Source organism: Stegostoma tigrinum, chromosome 15, assembly GCF_030684315.1.
Source record: "Stegostoma tigrinum isolate sSteTig4 chromosome 15, sSteTig4.hap1, whole genome shotgun sequence".
NCBI classification, from domain to species: Eukaryota; Metazoa; Chordata; class Chondrichthyes; order Orectolobiformes; family Stegostomatidae; genus Stegostoma; species Stegostoma tigrinum.
The window spans coordinates 45,052,835-45,068,738 of record NC_081368.1 but is presented as its reverse complement, the minus strand read 5'-3'; the positions used below and the strand labels follow the sequence as shown (position 1 = coordinate 45,068,738).

Sequence of the window (15,904 nt, the reverse complement as noted above, 5' to 3'; positions counted from 1 at the left end):
AGTACTTATTACCAAATTCAGAATTTTCTGTGCCCACTGGGCTCAGTCAGAAGCTGCTCCAAAAAAAACACCTAATAGACATTCGACAATTTTCTTTTCCTGTGATCCTCTAATCAACCTAATCTTCCTCGTCTACTTGCATATTGAAGATCACATGATTATTCTAAGTGTATTTTTAACATGCCTTTTCCTTCCCCTGATTTATGTCCTGTACATTGTTAGTTCTTACTTCCATGAGGCTATGATGTAAAAGTACTTTGAGTTGAAGGGTGTAAAGAAATAACAATGAGCAGGCGCCTTTCTCCAGCAGAATTCAGCCCAAATTTTATCAACTGAGCATTAGCTTCTCTCAATTATAAAACTAATTCTGAATCTGAAAGTCTTACTTTTTGCTCTTGATTTTCTTTGATCTTTTTGTTTTAGCTTCATAGTAGGACTGAAGGACCCTTGCTTTCTGCAGTTCAGCTCGACGTTCTTTTGCCTTAAATGAAACAGAAAACATGTTCTTATGCTCCCAAAGAATGTGGATGCTGCTAACTTCCTTAAATGCCCTTGTGAAGGTGGTAACGAGTTGCATTCTTGAACTGCTGCAGTCCTGGGACTGTGGGTAAAATCCAACCACAGTACTGTTAGGTAGTTCCAGGATTTTGCCTCAGCAGTAAAGGAATGGCAGCATAGTTCCAAGTTTCAAGCGTGGCTTGGACTGGAACTTGCATGGGAAGACATTCCCATACATCTGCTGTCCTTGTCCTTTTAGGTCATAGGGGTCCAGAAGATGCCGTTTTAAGGAATCATATCAAGTTGCTTTAGTACATCTTGAAGATTGTACAAGCTGCTGCCACTATGCATCAGTCAGGGAGAAAATGAGTGTTTTAAATGGATAGCAAACAAGTTGGTTCTTTTACAAACTGTAGGTCCAATCAGTTAGACAATAGGGAGAGCATTTCTTCATAGTCCTGAGTTTTGCCTTGTAGACAATGTACAGGCTTTCAGGAGTCACAAGGATAGTTATTCATTGCAAAATTCCCAGCCTTTGATTTGCTCTTGATGTAACTATTGATAGTTGGTCCCGTTCAGGTTGTGGTCAATCATAACCAACAATGGTAATGCCTTAACATGCCATTGTTATGGGGAGATGGTTAGATTCTTTATAACTTTAGATGGTTGTTGTTCAGCATTTATGGGGCATGAATGTTACTTGCCTCTTTTCAGCCCAAGCCTGGAAGCTGTCCAAGTCACACTGCACAAGGACAAAGGATGCTTCATTATCTGAGTCACCACCACTGGAACTGTACATTGTAATATCAGCAAATGTTACCCCTTTAACAGAGGAATGATCAGTGATGAAACAGCCGAAAGTGGTTCAGCCTCAGACACTACCCCGAGGAACCCTTGCAGCAATATTCGAGGACTACTGGTCTCCAACAATCATCTTTCCTTGTCCCAAATATGACTTTGGAGTCTATGGAGCACCGGTTCACTGTAGCTCAGTTCTGAGCACAAAGCAGGCAAGTGATATAACTTCTCTGCAACAGGTGTACATGCTTAGATATTAAGTGTACCTCCTCTAGGCTCATAGCTCGGACAGAAGCTTGCTCTGCAGCTGTCAATGCTGGAACAGTCACTGGCTGCTTGTTCTTGTGAAGCAAATTGAAAATCTCCTGTTCCAAGGGTGTCCGTGCCTTGATTGAACAAATTAAGGACAAATTACTTTGCAGAGACAGACATGAATACATATTACATCTTACTTGTGAAATTAAAAGGAAATTTGGCTGCACGTATAGCAAGAAGACTAGACTGAAAAGAGCAGAATTTTAAATTAAGACAACACTCTCAGATTGGAAAGACAGAGCCATTGTTGAGATTAATCTTAAGTTATTTGATACATGAAAGTTCAAGGCATAAGAATTGAAAGATCCTCTGTGAAAATAAGTAGAAACTCAAAACTGCAAATGATATCCAATGGCATAATGGCAAATTGTGACAATGGTTATGAAACAATATAGAAGAACAGAGATGAGCAAGCAGATTAGCAAAATGTGGAGAAAATGGAAAGGAAATGAATTGTGATGGTAGGATTTTAAGCAATACTTTTCTGTACAAGACCATGCTTGTAGACCAACTCTAAAGACAGAAATGGAATCCAAGGACATGGCAAATTCACTAAGGTCTTAACAAATATGGAAGTTATAGTTGTGGACCAACTTAAGATTTATTACTATTCTTCGAAGGAGTAGAAAGTGCTTTGGATAACAGGGGGGGGGCTACAGATGTACAGTACTTGGATTTCCAGAAGAATTTGATAAGGTGCCTTAAAAGGTTATTGGTATAAATAAAAAAGGCATAATGTAGGAGGTACCATATTAGCATGCATAGAAGATTGGCTTGCTGGCAGGAAACAGCACCCTTGTGGGTGAGTCCAGACTTTCAGAACAGCAATGAGGAAAATCTTGCTTCTTTCAGAAGAATTTGCAATTTTACTTCAGGAGGCAGTGGAAACAGAGTTAATAAATATTTTTAAGACAGGTGGATAGATTCTTGTTCAGCAGGGAAAGGAAGGGGAATCATGGGTTATGCTGATGGAAGGGTAGCTGTAAATGGGAGCAAAAAAACTAAACAGATCAACAGTCAACTTACTGAATCTTGAAGCGGCTTAAGTGCTGCATAACCTTATTTCAAAGTCTGTACTTTTGAAGGACAATGGTAAGGTTAGCAATAGTTTGTTTCTGCACACAGCAGTAAGGAGATTACAACGTGCAGATAACAAAAGAATAAAGGGAAAAAATATCTACAATCCAAGATGATTGTTAAAAAGTCTAACTGCTTGCTACAGACTCAACTGAAACATTGAAACCAGAAAGAAATTGAAAAGTTAATAATACCTTTTCAAGCAAAGTTCAAACATGGGAAATTGGAATGAGTAAAATATCACTGGAGACAAATTCATAGCTTATTTGAGTTTTTTTAAAAAATCTCTCATATGACCCATTATTTATACGCAAGTTCAGAACGCGAATGTCAGCTAGTTTTTTTCATGACAGAAAGCATCACAAAGACAAATTCTGTCTTTACTCAATATTTACTTATGCACTTTCCAACAAGGAGAGATGCAAGGTCATAAAAATGAACTTCTAATTAACCAAATAGAAGTTAAACATGAGATTAAAAAACAACAACCACCATTCCTTGGCCTGAGGACCTTCCAACTGATTTGAATAGCTACGTGCTAGTTCTGGAGAGATCAACTAAAGTCACCATTAAGCACTGAAGTTAGAGCCTTTCGATTTATTTGGCTCAGCTGGCTATTGCCTAAACTGGACAGACATCAAGTGAGTCACATATCATATTTCTACTCAGCTACGATTGCAGAGAAAGAATGTGCACAAAAAACAAAATTACCGAGAGAACTGGATATTGCTTTATGTCAGTGACTTTCTGCATGCTGAATTTTCAATTTTAATGACGACTGTTTCTGAACTTCATTATTCTGTATTAGTACAGGAAATACTATCCCATAAACAGGTACTGTCTTACGGGGTGGAGAATTTTCTTGCATTATTTCCAGACAGTTTCTCCAAGACATTTCTCGACATAATAAGCCTTTGGTGCTTTTCAATAATGAGGGTTGTGTCTGCTCATATCGTTTAATGTTTTATTTGCTCAACGTGGAGATAAATGACATGGATAAGTGAACCAAATGCAACATTTCCAAGTTTGCTGACAACAAACTGGGTGGATTATGTTGTGAAGAGGATGCATGGAGTTCAATGTAATTTAGACAAGTTGAGTGAATTGGCTACACAGCAGATGCAATGTATGTACAATGTGGCCAAGAAAGGATTTACTTGTCAGAGAGGGAGTGTAGCAGAAGTTCACTAGACCGATATAGGGAACATCAGGATTGTCCTCAGGAGAGATTGGTTCAAATGGGCTAATATTCACTGAAGTTTAGAGTGATGACAGGGGATCGGATTGAAATGTATAAAAGTCTAACAGGGCTCTGCAGGCTGGATGCAGACTCAGGATATAGAGTTGACCAATTTTAGACAGATGAGGAAGTTGTGTACCTGTGGAATTCTCTAACAAAAGAAGGCTGCATATGAGTGTGTTGTGTTTTTTGAGGGGGCCAACTGACTGAATATATTTAAGAAAGAAATAGATACATCTTTAGATCTTAAAGACAACTAAGGGTATGGGGAAGAAAGTGAGAATATGCCACTGAAAGAGTATCATCCATGACCAAACTGAATATTGCTGTAGGCTTCAAGTGCTAAATGGCCTGCTGCTGCTCTCAGTTTACATGATTTTACATTTAAACAAAATACCTACCAAAATTGCACATTTAAAAAAAAACAAATGCTACATAAGCAAGTCAACAGACGTATGAATGCTTGGTCTTCATCCACAGGAATTTTACGATACTGTCCTTGGACTCTGGAAAGTGACATAACATTTCCAACTATATCCGACCTATGATTCCAGGCTGACTGGGAAATTTCATTTTTGGCTTAATTCATGTTATGAGCACAGCAAAACAACTCTTTCCAGAAAGCATCCTCTACAAACCACATACTGTAACACACCTTCCAGCCTGCTATCATTTCTTCCACTGGTTTGACAGTTAGAGGTTCCGCATTTAATGGAAAGACGAGCTGTTCTGCTCTCCGGTTCTGTAGCACAGTATGATTCCACTTTGTAACTTCTTTTGACGTTTTCTCATATGCCAATGACCTTTGAATCTTTTGACAAAAACAAACTCTTTAAAAATGTTCAAATAATCAATCCTTATTGATAAATTGGCAAAGGTGAAATAATATCAGTTTTATGGGTATGTATAGTTTATTTGATAATTACCAATATTGTTATGAAGGACTGTTTTCACAGTGTTAGAATTTCAATATCTACTATAAAGCTACCAATTTCAAGAAATGTCTTTCAGTTACTGATGACCATTCAATGGTTTTATCATGTCCAACATACATACCTAACATACTAGAACTAAGCTGTAGACCACACGACGAGGCAATGTTTGGGCTAAACTGCCAGACTGTGCAACAACCCAGAAACATCCCACAGGCTGAGCACAAAGAGACCTAATTTGAATAATTGTACACATATGGCTATACAAAAACAATTTGAATGCTTAAGTGAAGAGGCTGTACATTACAAAGTAGATTGGAGGGCACACTGCAAGTCACTGCCTTGAGAAAACATGAGCAAACTGAGTGATGTTGACATGTTTGTTGTTATTTTTCACTAAAGGGTTAAATCAAATGATGTCAGCTGACAAAAAAAGAGAGAGAAATCACTGATGTCTCTTATCTGGAAGATTTTCTCGGGCATTTTCGTGTTTTTAATCCATTTGATACATCAATTTATTGCTGACCATACTGGTCAGTATTGCTGATCATAGCACATAACTCATCACAATTCAAAAGGCAACCCTAGCTATATTAATCCTAAAATAATTCACCTTTTCAGTTTGCTGTTTGCTTAGAGGTAAGTCTAGGGTTTTGTTTGTCTTCTCAAAAGTCTTGAGCTGTTTTTTCACAGTACTCAGAGATGGTTTAATGGTTCCCAGCAGATCTGATAGCTGAATCTTCTCATTAGCACCTAGAAAGAAGTGTGCAGGTTGATTAAATCAATTAAAAATCTTCAGCGCAGCGATGAAGTTAAACAAGGAACAATTAACAAGCCTAACATAGGGAGGCGATGGCTGAGTTGTATTACTGCTGGACTGTTAATCCAGAGACCCAGATAATTTTCTGGGGTCCTGGGTTCAAATCCTGCCACGGCATCTGGTCGAGTTTGAATTCAATAAAAATACCTGGAATTAAGAATCTAATGACGAACATGAATCCATTGTCGTCGGAAAAACCCATCCAGTTCTCTAATGTCCTTTAAGGAAGGAAACCACCATCCTTACCTGGTCTGGCCCACATGTGACTCCAGATCCACAGTAATGTGGTTGACTATTAACTGCCCTCTGGGCAATTAGGGATGGGCAGTAAAATGCTGCCTAGCCAGCCTTCATCCTGTTAATGAACTTAAAACAAAATTCAGCCAGAACGAAATTATGCTTTGCGTAATTTTGTTCATCGGTTTATATTCTCAGAAAAAAAAAGTGAACCTCTCCTCAGACTATTTGCGTCACAAATTTCCTCCCGTGTTTGCTGCAGCAGTACACCAGCTATTTTCTCACAATATGCTTTGATAATTGTCTGCAGTCTGCTTGAGTGTTGTGAAAGGAGGTAGAAATTACAGCTGAAGTTTCTCCTTTTTTTTTCCATCAAATGTCAAAATACATTCCACTCCAGAAAGTGATACTGCATGGTAAACTAGAACAGCAATGCCATTAAAATAATCAAAGTCACATACTATCCTGAACAAATACTACCACTCTGCAGCTATCGCTTGGTCAAAATTCTGGAATCCTCTATCCAATATTACAGTGAGAGCAGCTCTGAATGCATGCTCCAACATTACAGTTATCCCAGGACATATCTCTCAGTTTTCTACAAAATGCAATATGAGGTCTTAACAGCAGCAACCACATCTGGCTACTAAACTATAAAACAGATGAAACCTTTTCTCGTTCCTTAACCCAAGGGCAGCACAAGCTTGATGGATACATTTTGTTGTGAGCAGTGGAGAATTGCAGGAGATAACTCTCTAGGGCCCATAGTAACACAGCCATCACAAAGTTCCCGAAAACAGAACACTGAAATTGAAGAACAGTCATACTGGGTTTGAAATGTTAATTCTGTTTCTCTCTCCACAGAGAGTGCAAGACTTGCAGCGTGCTTCAGTGCTTCATGTTTGCAACTGTAGCATTCTACTGCAATCTAAATTGAGCTAACTTGGCATATTACAAATCAAACCTGAGTTTTCTTTAGACCAGCTCCCCAATGACAAACTGAGAAAGCACCTAAATCATAACTGATTTGATCAACATTAGCTCTAGATTAAGACAGTTGATTTTGTGATGTTATCAATCCATTGATTCAGAAGCGATAATCAGGAGTTTGAGGTAAAGGTACTGCTCACTACGTTGTTAAAGACCACATGGGGCAGCAACATTTGATGATTAGATGCACATGGTTAAATGGGGAAATCAGGTCTGAAGTCTCAGTCCTTCAGATTTTAACCACTGTTGAAAGATTTAAAAACATGTTACTTATCTTTCTCTCAATCTCATCTTTCTTATCCTCACATTATTTTATTTCTTGAACATGATTTGGCATTGAATCAACTATTCTAAACTGCAATACCTTGTTCAGGCACTGCATGTCTCAGCAAGAAATCTTCAATCTGATGAAGAATTTTACACAGTTGCTTGCCCTGTTCAAACAGATCCCAGATCCCCTGAAGAAGATACCAAGCTGTTTTGGATTTCTGATTAAGTTCTACTGTAAGGTGCATACAAAGCCTCGCCTTGATTTATGGTTATATTTAAACACAAAGAATGATTGACATGGTCAGTTCAGCAGACTGCACAATATAGGACACTGACTCCAAGCCACTGATTGGGCATAGTATGCTTAAGATGATATCTTATGACAAATGTCATAAGATGCAAACCCAGATGCCTATCATAAGAGGAAACAGGTATCAGGTCACAATAGAGAGACATTCATGTATTCATGACATTTGTAAAAGGTAGCAGGTTTACAATTACAGTTGAGTACATTCTAACTTCAACTGGATTTCAGAGACAGAGATTGAGAAGATTAGTAGGTTAAGAAACATCGGCCAGTCTCGTCCATACCTTAGTTGTCGTTGGATAACATGGTAGCTGCTTTTTGACTGCCCTCTGTTACTAAATGCTCATCTGCAGCAGAATCTTAACCAAGCTAAATATGGACTGCAAAAAAAACAAACTTTGGGTTTCTATTACTTTTTATTTGATTTATTATTGTCACGTACCTAGGTTTTTCATGTAGTACAGGCAGATCCTAGCATAACAAGTGAATTAGGGTAATAGAACAAAGGAAAGAGTGCAATGTTACAACTGTAGAGAAGGTGCACAAACAGCGAGCTCAATATTAAACTTAAAACATGAAGGGTCCATTCAGGTGTTTAGCAACAGTGGGAGGAAGATGTTTTTGAATCTATTGATGTGTGTATAAGCTTTTGTATCTTCTTACAACTGGGTGGGAGGGGTCTCTGATTATGTTGGCTGCCGTCCTCAGAAAACGAGAAGTATTAACAGAGTCAATGGATGAAGAATGGCTCGTGTGACAGACTGGGCTGTGTTCACAACTCCACAGTTTTGTATAGCCCTGCGCAGAGAAGTTGCCACACTGTGATGTATCCAGATAGAATGCTTTCTATTCTGCATCTACAAAAATTGGCAAGAGTTTTTAACAGACATGCCAAATTTCCTTAGCCTCTTCAGTAAGCAGAGGCATTAGTGTTTTCTTGAAGCTTTCTGGTCTAAGCCAAGGGAAGCTGTTAGGCAACCATATCAGTGGGTGCAGACAGAATAAAAACATTTGAAAAAGAGACAAAGGAGACCAACGGGCAAAGAAAATTAAAAGCACAAGTGTTTAATACATGGCAGCATCATTACGCGCATTCATGTTGGCTTTAAATGTTCTTTGTGCAGAAATCTTTTTGAGTACTGTACCTTCTGAACTGACAGTGAATTCAGACACCTGCAAGCTGGCTTCTGTCCTCTCTGTCAATTTCGGCCTAGATTAGAAACAAAAATAAAGTCTAATAGTTTACTACAAGTAGATGTTTTCATATTTTTATGAAACACTGCTCAGAAGTTTATTTGGATGTTGACTTTATATTAAAGATGTAAGGGCAGATACATAGAATGATGAAGTGATTAGTCCCTGTGCTAAGAAAGCATTATGAAAAGTAATCACACATATACAGAATGCTGCTTTACTCAATAGATCAAGATAAACTTTTAAAGCATTGGGAGTTCACAACAAAGACTAATTTAGCTGTAGTCTATAGCAAATGAACAACAATATTTTAGATTTTAACTGAAAGCTTCTCAATAACAAGTACAATTGCACTCTTTATCAGGGCTAATATTTGTTCAATGATTTATAAACACGATATGACACATAAAAGTTTGTGTCTGTTTTTACTGCGGCTTGAAAAGACCTTTGATGTCCTTACTTTCTCTTGCTACCGAGGGAACTAATTGCCTCCAATAATTTTTGATGCCTCCTCTCATCATCACTGGCATCCTGAAAAATGCAGAAATTAAAAACATGAATCAGTGGCTCCATGAAAAAGATAGTTGTAGCAATAGATTAAGCCACCAGGGGTGTAGGTTCAAGTTTTTCAACTGCTCCAATTTAAGATGCTTCCTGGTAGATAATAGCATCACCACTATTACAGAATCTAGGACTCAGCCACACTGCAAATCAGTACAGCTCAATTCCATTTCTGATCATGTCCAGTCATAGATTCCTTGAACAACGAGAGGCAGTGCAGAAGATGTTGTTCAAGTGATATTTAGCTCCCCTAAGGCCACAATAACTGTATGCACAGGTGCAAGCCTAACATTTTCAAGTTTTTATAACCCAAAATATGCATCATCTAAATCAGAGGTTTTGCACTTTAGCACAAGAACAGAGGAGCTGAATATTATTCAAATGGAGAAAGACCACAGAAAACAATGCAAGAGGGGTTTGAAGGTCTTCGTCTATGACTCATAAAAAGCTAGCATCAAAGTTTATAGGGAATAGGGAAGGTAAATGGCATGTTTATTTCAAAGGAAATGGAGCACAAAAGCAGGGAGGTAAACTATACAAGGCAGTAGTCAGACAACATCTGGAATACTGTGAATGGTTTTGGGCCCCTTATCCAAGTAAAGATATACTGGCGTTGGAGGCAGTCTACAGAATGTTCACTAGATATAAAGCAGATATGGAGGGTTGTCTGATCAGGAGAAATCGAGCAGGTAGAGTTTGTCATCTGTGGAGTTTGGTTTGAGTAGGTTGGACCTGGACTCAGAATTTATAAGAATGAAATGTAAACTATTCGAAACATTCAAGATTCTTAGAGAACTTGTCAGGGTAGGCAATATTGTTTTCGCTCATGGGGTGTGTCTAGGACCACAGGGTGTAATCTCAGAATAAAGGGTCACACAAAGACAAAAGTCAGGAGGAATTCCTTCTCTCCGAGGGTAGTGAAACTGTGGAATTCTTTACCACAGAGGGCTGCTGTGGTTGCGTTATTAAGTATATGCTAGGCTAAACCTAGGATATATCCTATATCCTAGATAGATTTTTAGTCAGTAAGTGAATCAAGGGTGTTCAGGAAAAAGCAGGAAAGTAGAGATGAAGATTATCAAATCAGCCATGATCTTGTTGATTGGCAGGTAGACTTGATAGACTGAATGTGTTACTTTTGCTCCTCTGTCTTCTGGTTACCTAATTCTGTGTGTAGCAAATCTTTTGTCAAAATCTACTGATCTGAACGTAAAGCCAAATAGTCCTTAACCTAAAGGCTGTAGCAACTACTGAAACAGAACCAGCAGCAGTAAAAACCTTCTTTTAAATACTAGCACACCAAGAGGTTCAACGATTACAGAATAAAGAAATGTAACAGATAACCGACAGTTGTTGAATTTCCAATCCTCATCACCTATGGATATCCATCAGCTACAATCTGATCATTAATTTCAGACTTCTATTAATGTGGTTGGTGGCTCCTGCTATGGACTTAAATTTCTCAAAAATGATACAAATATTCCAACGACAATCTCCTTTTAATTTGTCATCAAGCTTCAGATGTCAAGAGATTTTCTGTTCCATTATTTGACATCAATAAGGCAAGAGAACTAAGAACAGCTCTTTCCATACCTTCAGCGTTTCAAACTTTAAACAAGGTAGAGTGGCAAATAAGACACAGAAGCATTAAATAGAATTACATAAGCTTTACTGTTCAGATTTCTGACAGTCGGAGCAAATGTGACCCCAGAGCCGTAAATGGAGTCTTTCTGTTTTACAGTTACAAACCAAAGTGACGATTTAAAATAAGCAACTTCCAAGAAACAGGTTAATACCTCATCCTCACTGGCAGTCAAGGCATGTTCAGTGTGAAACAAATCCTCTTCTTCCATTCCAAGCGCAAGTAAATCTCTGAGAATCAGAAAAATACAAGGTCACTGACAGTCACACAAATTGAACAATTCAAAGCTGAAACATGTTAAAAAAGAACAGCTTTGTTTCAAAAAAAGGGTAAAATTGACATTAAATGAAATTTTTCCAAAGCACAAGTGAACTTCTGTCAAACATCTAAAAATTTTATATTGTACGCTGGCCAAGAATAACAAATCAATTCTTGACCCCAGTTCTGTAAAACTATGGCACTGCTTCCACAAGTAGGGAACACCATCTTCAGGAGCAACAAGCATCAAACAATGGCAGTCAGTCATTCTGCTGTTTGACAGCTTCCGCTCTTTGCCAACACAAATGGACTGACAAAATATAAAGTACAGTCCGGTTTGAACAAACCACTTCAAATAAATATGTTGTACCTGAACTACAAAAATGCAGCTGACAACAAATGGTACGCTTTGGACTACAGGGAGAAACAAAACTTCCAAATAAACATGTCCAAGCAACAGCAGGTTCTACATCGTCAGAATCTTCCGGCCCTGATTTCGCTCATATCCATGAAGAACAACGCTAGATGGAACATAATTCAACAGAGGAAATTGTTCAAAAAGTCACTTCTCACTTGCCTAAACAGACCTTGAATGCTGAGATCACAACCAAAACGTACTTACATGTTATTTGAATTTATTTTGAAATTGTGTGACAAATCCTCCTTTCTTCACAGAGGAAGATGAAAAGAAAGAATTGTGAGAGGTCTGATTTACCACACAGGCAGCAATGAAAGAATTACACTTACATCACAGCAAACAGACTTGGAAACAGCTCCACATTACACAAAGGGAAACAGATCTCGGAGCAAAACTGCTTCTGCATGTATCTGAGGACACATTATTAATCTGACTATAATGTATACTGAAAGTAACATGATCACAATGTATGTAGAGGTTAATGAAGCTACCAGGTAAATGGTAATGAAAGGCAGGTACTGTATCATTCTAACTTAACAGTTTGTTATATTGATTAACAACTAAGAATCATCTTGAATTATCTAAACTTCTGAATATGTGAACTTAAATAACAAAGAAATATGGCAGCACAACAGAAATACAAAAGAAAAACACATATCACCTCTTACAATAACCTTATACTCGCTTGTGAAAACAGCAATTGTGTTTACACATTTATCAATGAAATAGCCCCAGTATCAGTGGAAGTCCTTCATATAGGCAGGTTGTTAAAAACAATTTGTTGAATATGTAAACTTCAGACAGCCTACAAGAAAATATTCTCCAGACTAAGGAAGTAGTTACTGAAATCCTGGTGACAGGTGGATTTTGAGAAGATATTTTTAAAGAACTGGCAGCGAGGCACAGCAAAGGAACTCCAGAATCTAGGACTTAAACACTGCTGAAAAGAGAACCTGTTGCCAGGGCATTTCATCATACGTTCAACAGAACACAAGCAAAAATGCCACACTTCAAGAAAATACAATGATTTATATTACTGAAGAAATAGGTGCCAGGGAGGAATACATATATTGAGAGATCAGGATTAGAGGAAGAGAGAGTTGAAGCAGCTGGATACAGAACTGGAGAAGATTGTTGAGACAGATTGGGAAAAGGTCATGTATGATTACATGATACTGATGACATAAAATTTATTACCAACCTTATGGGTCAGCAAAAACATGGATGTTGGTGAGTGAGAGTTAGCTGAAATTTTACTAATTGGATTTTATGGATTGTGGAAGAAGCAAAGTGATATGTCAGCAATCTTCTACAGAGGAACACAAGTTTTAGCACTGAATAGAATACAAGGACAGAGGTGCCACATGGCAGGTTCATTAGCAAGTTAAAAGTGTTGGAACAAAAACAAAGTTGCTGGAAAAGCTCAGCATGTCTGGCAGCATCTGTGAAAGAGAAAAGAGAGTTAACGTTTCAGATCCAGTGACCCTTCCTGTGAGAGACCCTTCCTCAGAAGTGTTTGGGATTGATAGGTACTTGGCACAGATGAGATTTTGGCTAAAGGTTAGGAAAGAGAGAGTAGGTACAAATGGGCTTTTCTCATTCTAGAGATAAGTTGAATGTTGCGTTCTCCACAGATCAGCATTTGGACCCTTGCTTTTTCTGACTGAAGCAAACAATTTGGAGATAGGTGTTGAGGGCAAAATCTCTACATTTGCAGATGATACCAAGCAGAGAAAATAGTGAATTGTAAGGATGATGCCGAGCAACTTAAGTGGGACACTGGCAAGTTGGCAATTTGGGCAGACATTGGCAAATAAAAATAAAATCAATGCAGAGAAATGAAAGGTAATACATTTTGGTGGAATAAAGACAGAAAGATAATACAGGCTCAATGGTACATCTTTGAGGAGAGTAAAGGAGCAGTGGGACCTTGAGGTACACATACATGATTCTGTGAACGTCACCAGGCAAATTCAAACATCTGTTAAGAAGTCTTGTAGGATGCTTGGGTTTATAAATAGAAGCACAGTGTATAAAGACAAGGAAGTGATGCTACATCTCTATAAATTATTGGTCATAATACATTTGGAGTATTGCGTTCAGTGCTGGACACCTTAATTAAGGATGAAATTTAAAGCCCTGGCGAGAGTTCAAAGGAATTAATGTGGTTGGTGGCTCCTACCATGGATTTTAATTTCTCAAAAATGATACAAATATTCCAACAACAATCTCCTTTTCAATGATATCAGGAATGAAGGATTTTAATTGAAGGAAAGATGAGAGACTGGGCTTGTTCTCCTTGGAACAGAGAAGAACAAAAGGTGACCTTATTGAAGTGTTCAAAATTATGACAATATTGACAAGGTAAAGGAGGATAGTTTATTTCTACTAGTTGGTAGGTCAGTAATTAGGGGTTACAACTTCAAGTTTGTCAGCAAGAGAGCGAGGAGCGAGATGAGGAGAAACTTCTTTACTCAGTTGTTACGATTTGGAATGTGCTGATGGGAGAGTGGAGGAGATAGATCCCATAGGAGGTTTCAAAAGACAGCCAGATATATATTTGATACAGTTAGATGGCTACAGAGATAAGACTGGAGAATGGGTTGAATGGTCTCCTCTCGTATTGTAAAACTCTACAATTTAAGTAGAGATGGGAATAGCCTTGATAATGAATAAAAAAGAGTTCAAAACTTAGATCAAAGTTGAAAAGAACACCAAAACTGTGAATACTTTGGTTGGGCCTGAGACACTGCTAGGGAAAGGGAAGAGGGTCTTGGAAAGAAAGCAGAGTCTGTCTGTGAGGTTGAACTGAAGACTGTGTTTTTCAATGGTGAAGTGGAGAAAGCAGACTGAAAACAAAAATGAGTAACACTCAATCTCTGAATTGTATAGGATGCCCATGCTAATCATGGCCTTTGAAATATGAACAGTACTGTGCTCTTTATTGGATCTGGTAGCACAAAAAATATCATAATTAAAGTGAAGATGACAAAAAAATCCTACTACTTCTGAATGTGTAACTGGGAGTGATATGTGGACTGCAAAAGAATACTGGTACTTCGTTAGCATTCTGTCTAAGTCATCAGCATAATTAATAACATTTTGAAGCAGAGATTTTACCACAATCTTGTCCTAACAAAACTCATAACTGAAAAATTTGTTTTCAGGTGGTAATCATTGAAGAATGAATTCTGATGAATGCGCCTAAAGAATGTATGCTCCTCACCTGGTCTATCGTGTCATATCTCTGAAAGAAGTACTTGTTCCAACACCTGGGAGAAACGCAACGAAGCTGCTGAAAATAAAGTCCGGCTCTGTCAACAGGTGAAGCTGCTTTGGTTGAAGAGGCGAAATAAGGCTCAGTTCCAACCATATTTTCAGAGGAAGGGACCCGACCGGAAACGTCAAACTTTCCTGCTCCTCTGATGCGGTTTAGCCTGTTGTGTTCATCCAGCTCTACACCGTGTTATTTCAGTTGCATCATATGCTGTTCTGCCACCCAGCTGCTAGCAGATGTAATTTTATGTCTAGCGATAATCAGAGTCGGTAACGTCACTGACTAAAGTGCAATGTGACTTTAGCCTAGGGAAGTGTAACAGCTTTGCACACCACTTTGGTGTCACCAACCTCCCTGAATTACTGGCTGATGTGTCTTCACCGAGAGACACCCTCCCAACTGACATAAACATGCTGCAGGGATCATCGAGAGACGCCACTCAACAGACCAGTCCAGGATGCCGAAAACTAGAAACTCCTTCTTACCTGCACCGTCCTTTCTCCTCTCCCTGCACCGGCTCCATCTTCTTCCCCACCATCTCTCAGGCCCCGCACATGGATTCAGCTACCGTCAAGCGACACACTTCCGGCAACGGCCCAACGGTCGTAATGAACAGGCAGCCTGCCGTAAATCTGCCCCTGGCGTAACGGTGACCATGGAGACAGGCTCATACCTTGGCCCAGAGACTGACTTATCAACCTCACAGTGTCACACGTTAAAGAACAATCTTTTCAGAGCTCTTAGGAACGTGGATTGTAATGTGAAGCAGGCCGAGGGCATATAACAATCAAGTGAGCCTTGTAGTTTAAAAATATTTTAAGTATTTTTTTAAAATGAGAAAATAAAGAAATGCATCGGATGAGTCTATATTTTATAAATTAGACTCTGAAAATTAGACTGTTTCCACTCAATAAACAAGATCAGCCGCAGACATTTAACTGCTATGTGTAAAATTTCGCTGTAATCATTGACGTTTGATTATAAGCTGCAAACGTGATTGTTAAAAATGACAAAAGAACAAACTTACAACAGAGATTTGCAGTATAATGTAAGGACCTGCTTGAACAAGA

The 15,904-nt window shown here is 38.5% G+C and overlaps 1 protein-coding gene across 2 annotated transcripts in view; it reads right to left on the bottom strand.

Annotated features, from left to right (window-relative positions):
- Window positions 1–15,430, bottom strand: part of si:dkey-251i10.3 (uncharacterized protein LOC553498 homolog) — a 40,950-nt gene extending 25,520 nt beyond the window's left edge. The window contains exons 1-8 of one of the 2 annotated variants that reach the window (XM_048544641.1): window positions 15,320–15,430; window positions 11,036–11,111; window positions 9,139–9,209; window positions 8,630–8,694; window positions 5,474–5,613; window positions 4,584–4,739; window positions 1,563–1,682; window positions 387–481 (exon numbers count right to left, since the gene is read on the bottom strand). In XM_048544641.1, the coding sequence (XP_048400598.1) occupies window positions 387–481; window positions 1,563–1,682; window positions 4,584–4,739; window positions 5,474–5,613; window positions 8,630–8,694; window positions 9,139–9,209; window positions 11,036–11,111; window positions 15,320–15,372 (776 nt within the window). In that variant the 5' untranslated portion in view covers window positions 15,373–15,430. Of the gene's footprint in view, window positions 1–386; window positions 482–1,562; window positions 1,683–4,583; window positions 4,740–5,473; window positions 5,614–8,629; window positions 8,695–9,138; window positions 9,210–11,035; window positions 11,112–14,783; window positions 15,259–15,319 lie in introns of those variants that run through there. The other variant, XM_048544642.1, reaches the window with a different exon arrangement.
- Window positions 15,431–15,904: the final 474 nt, after the last annotated feature.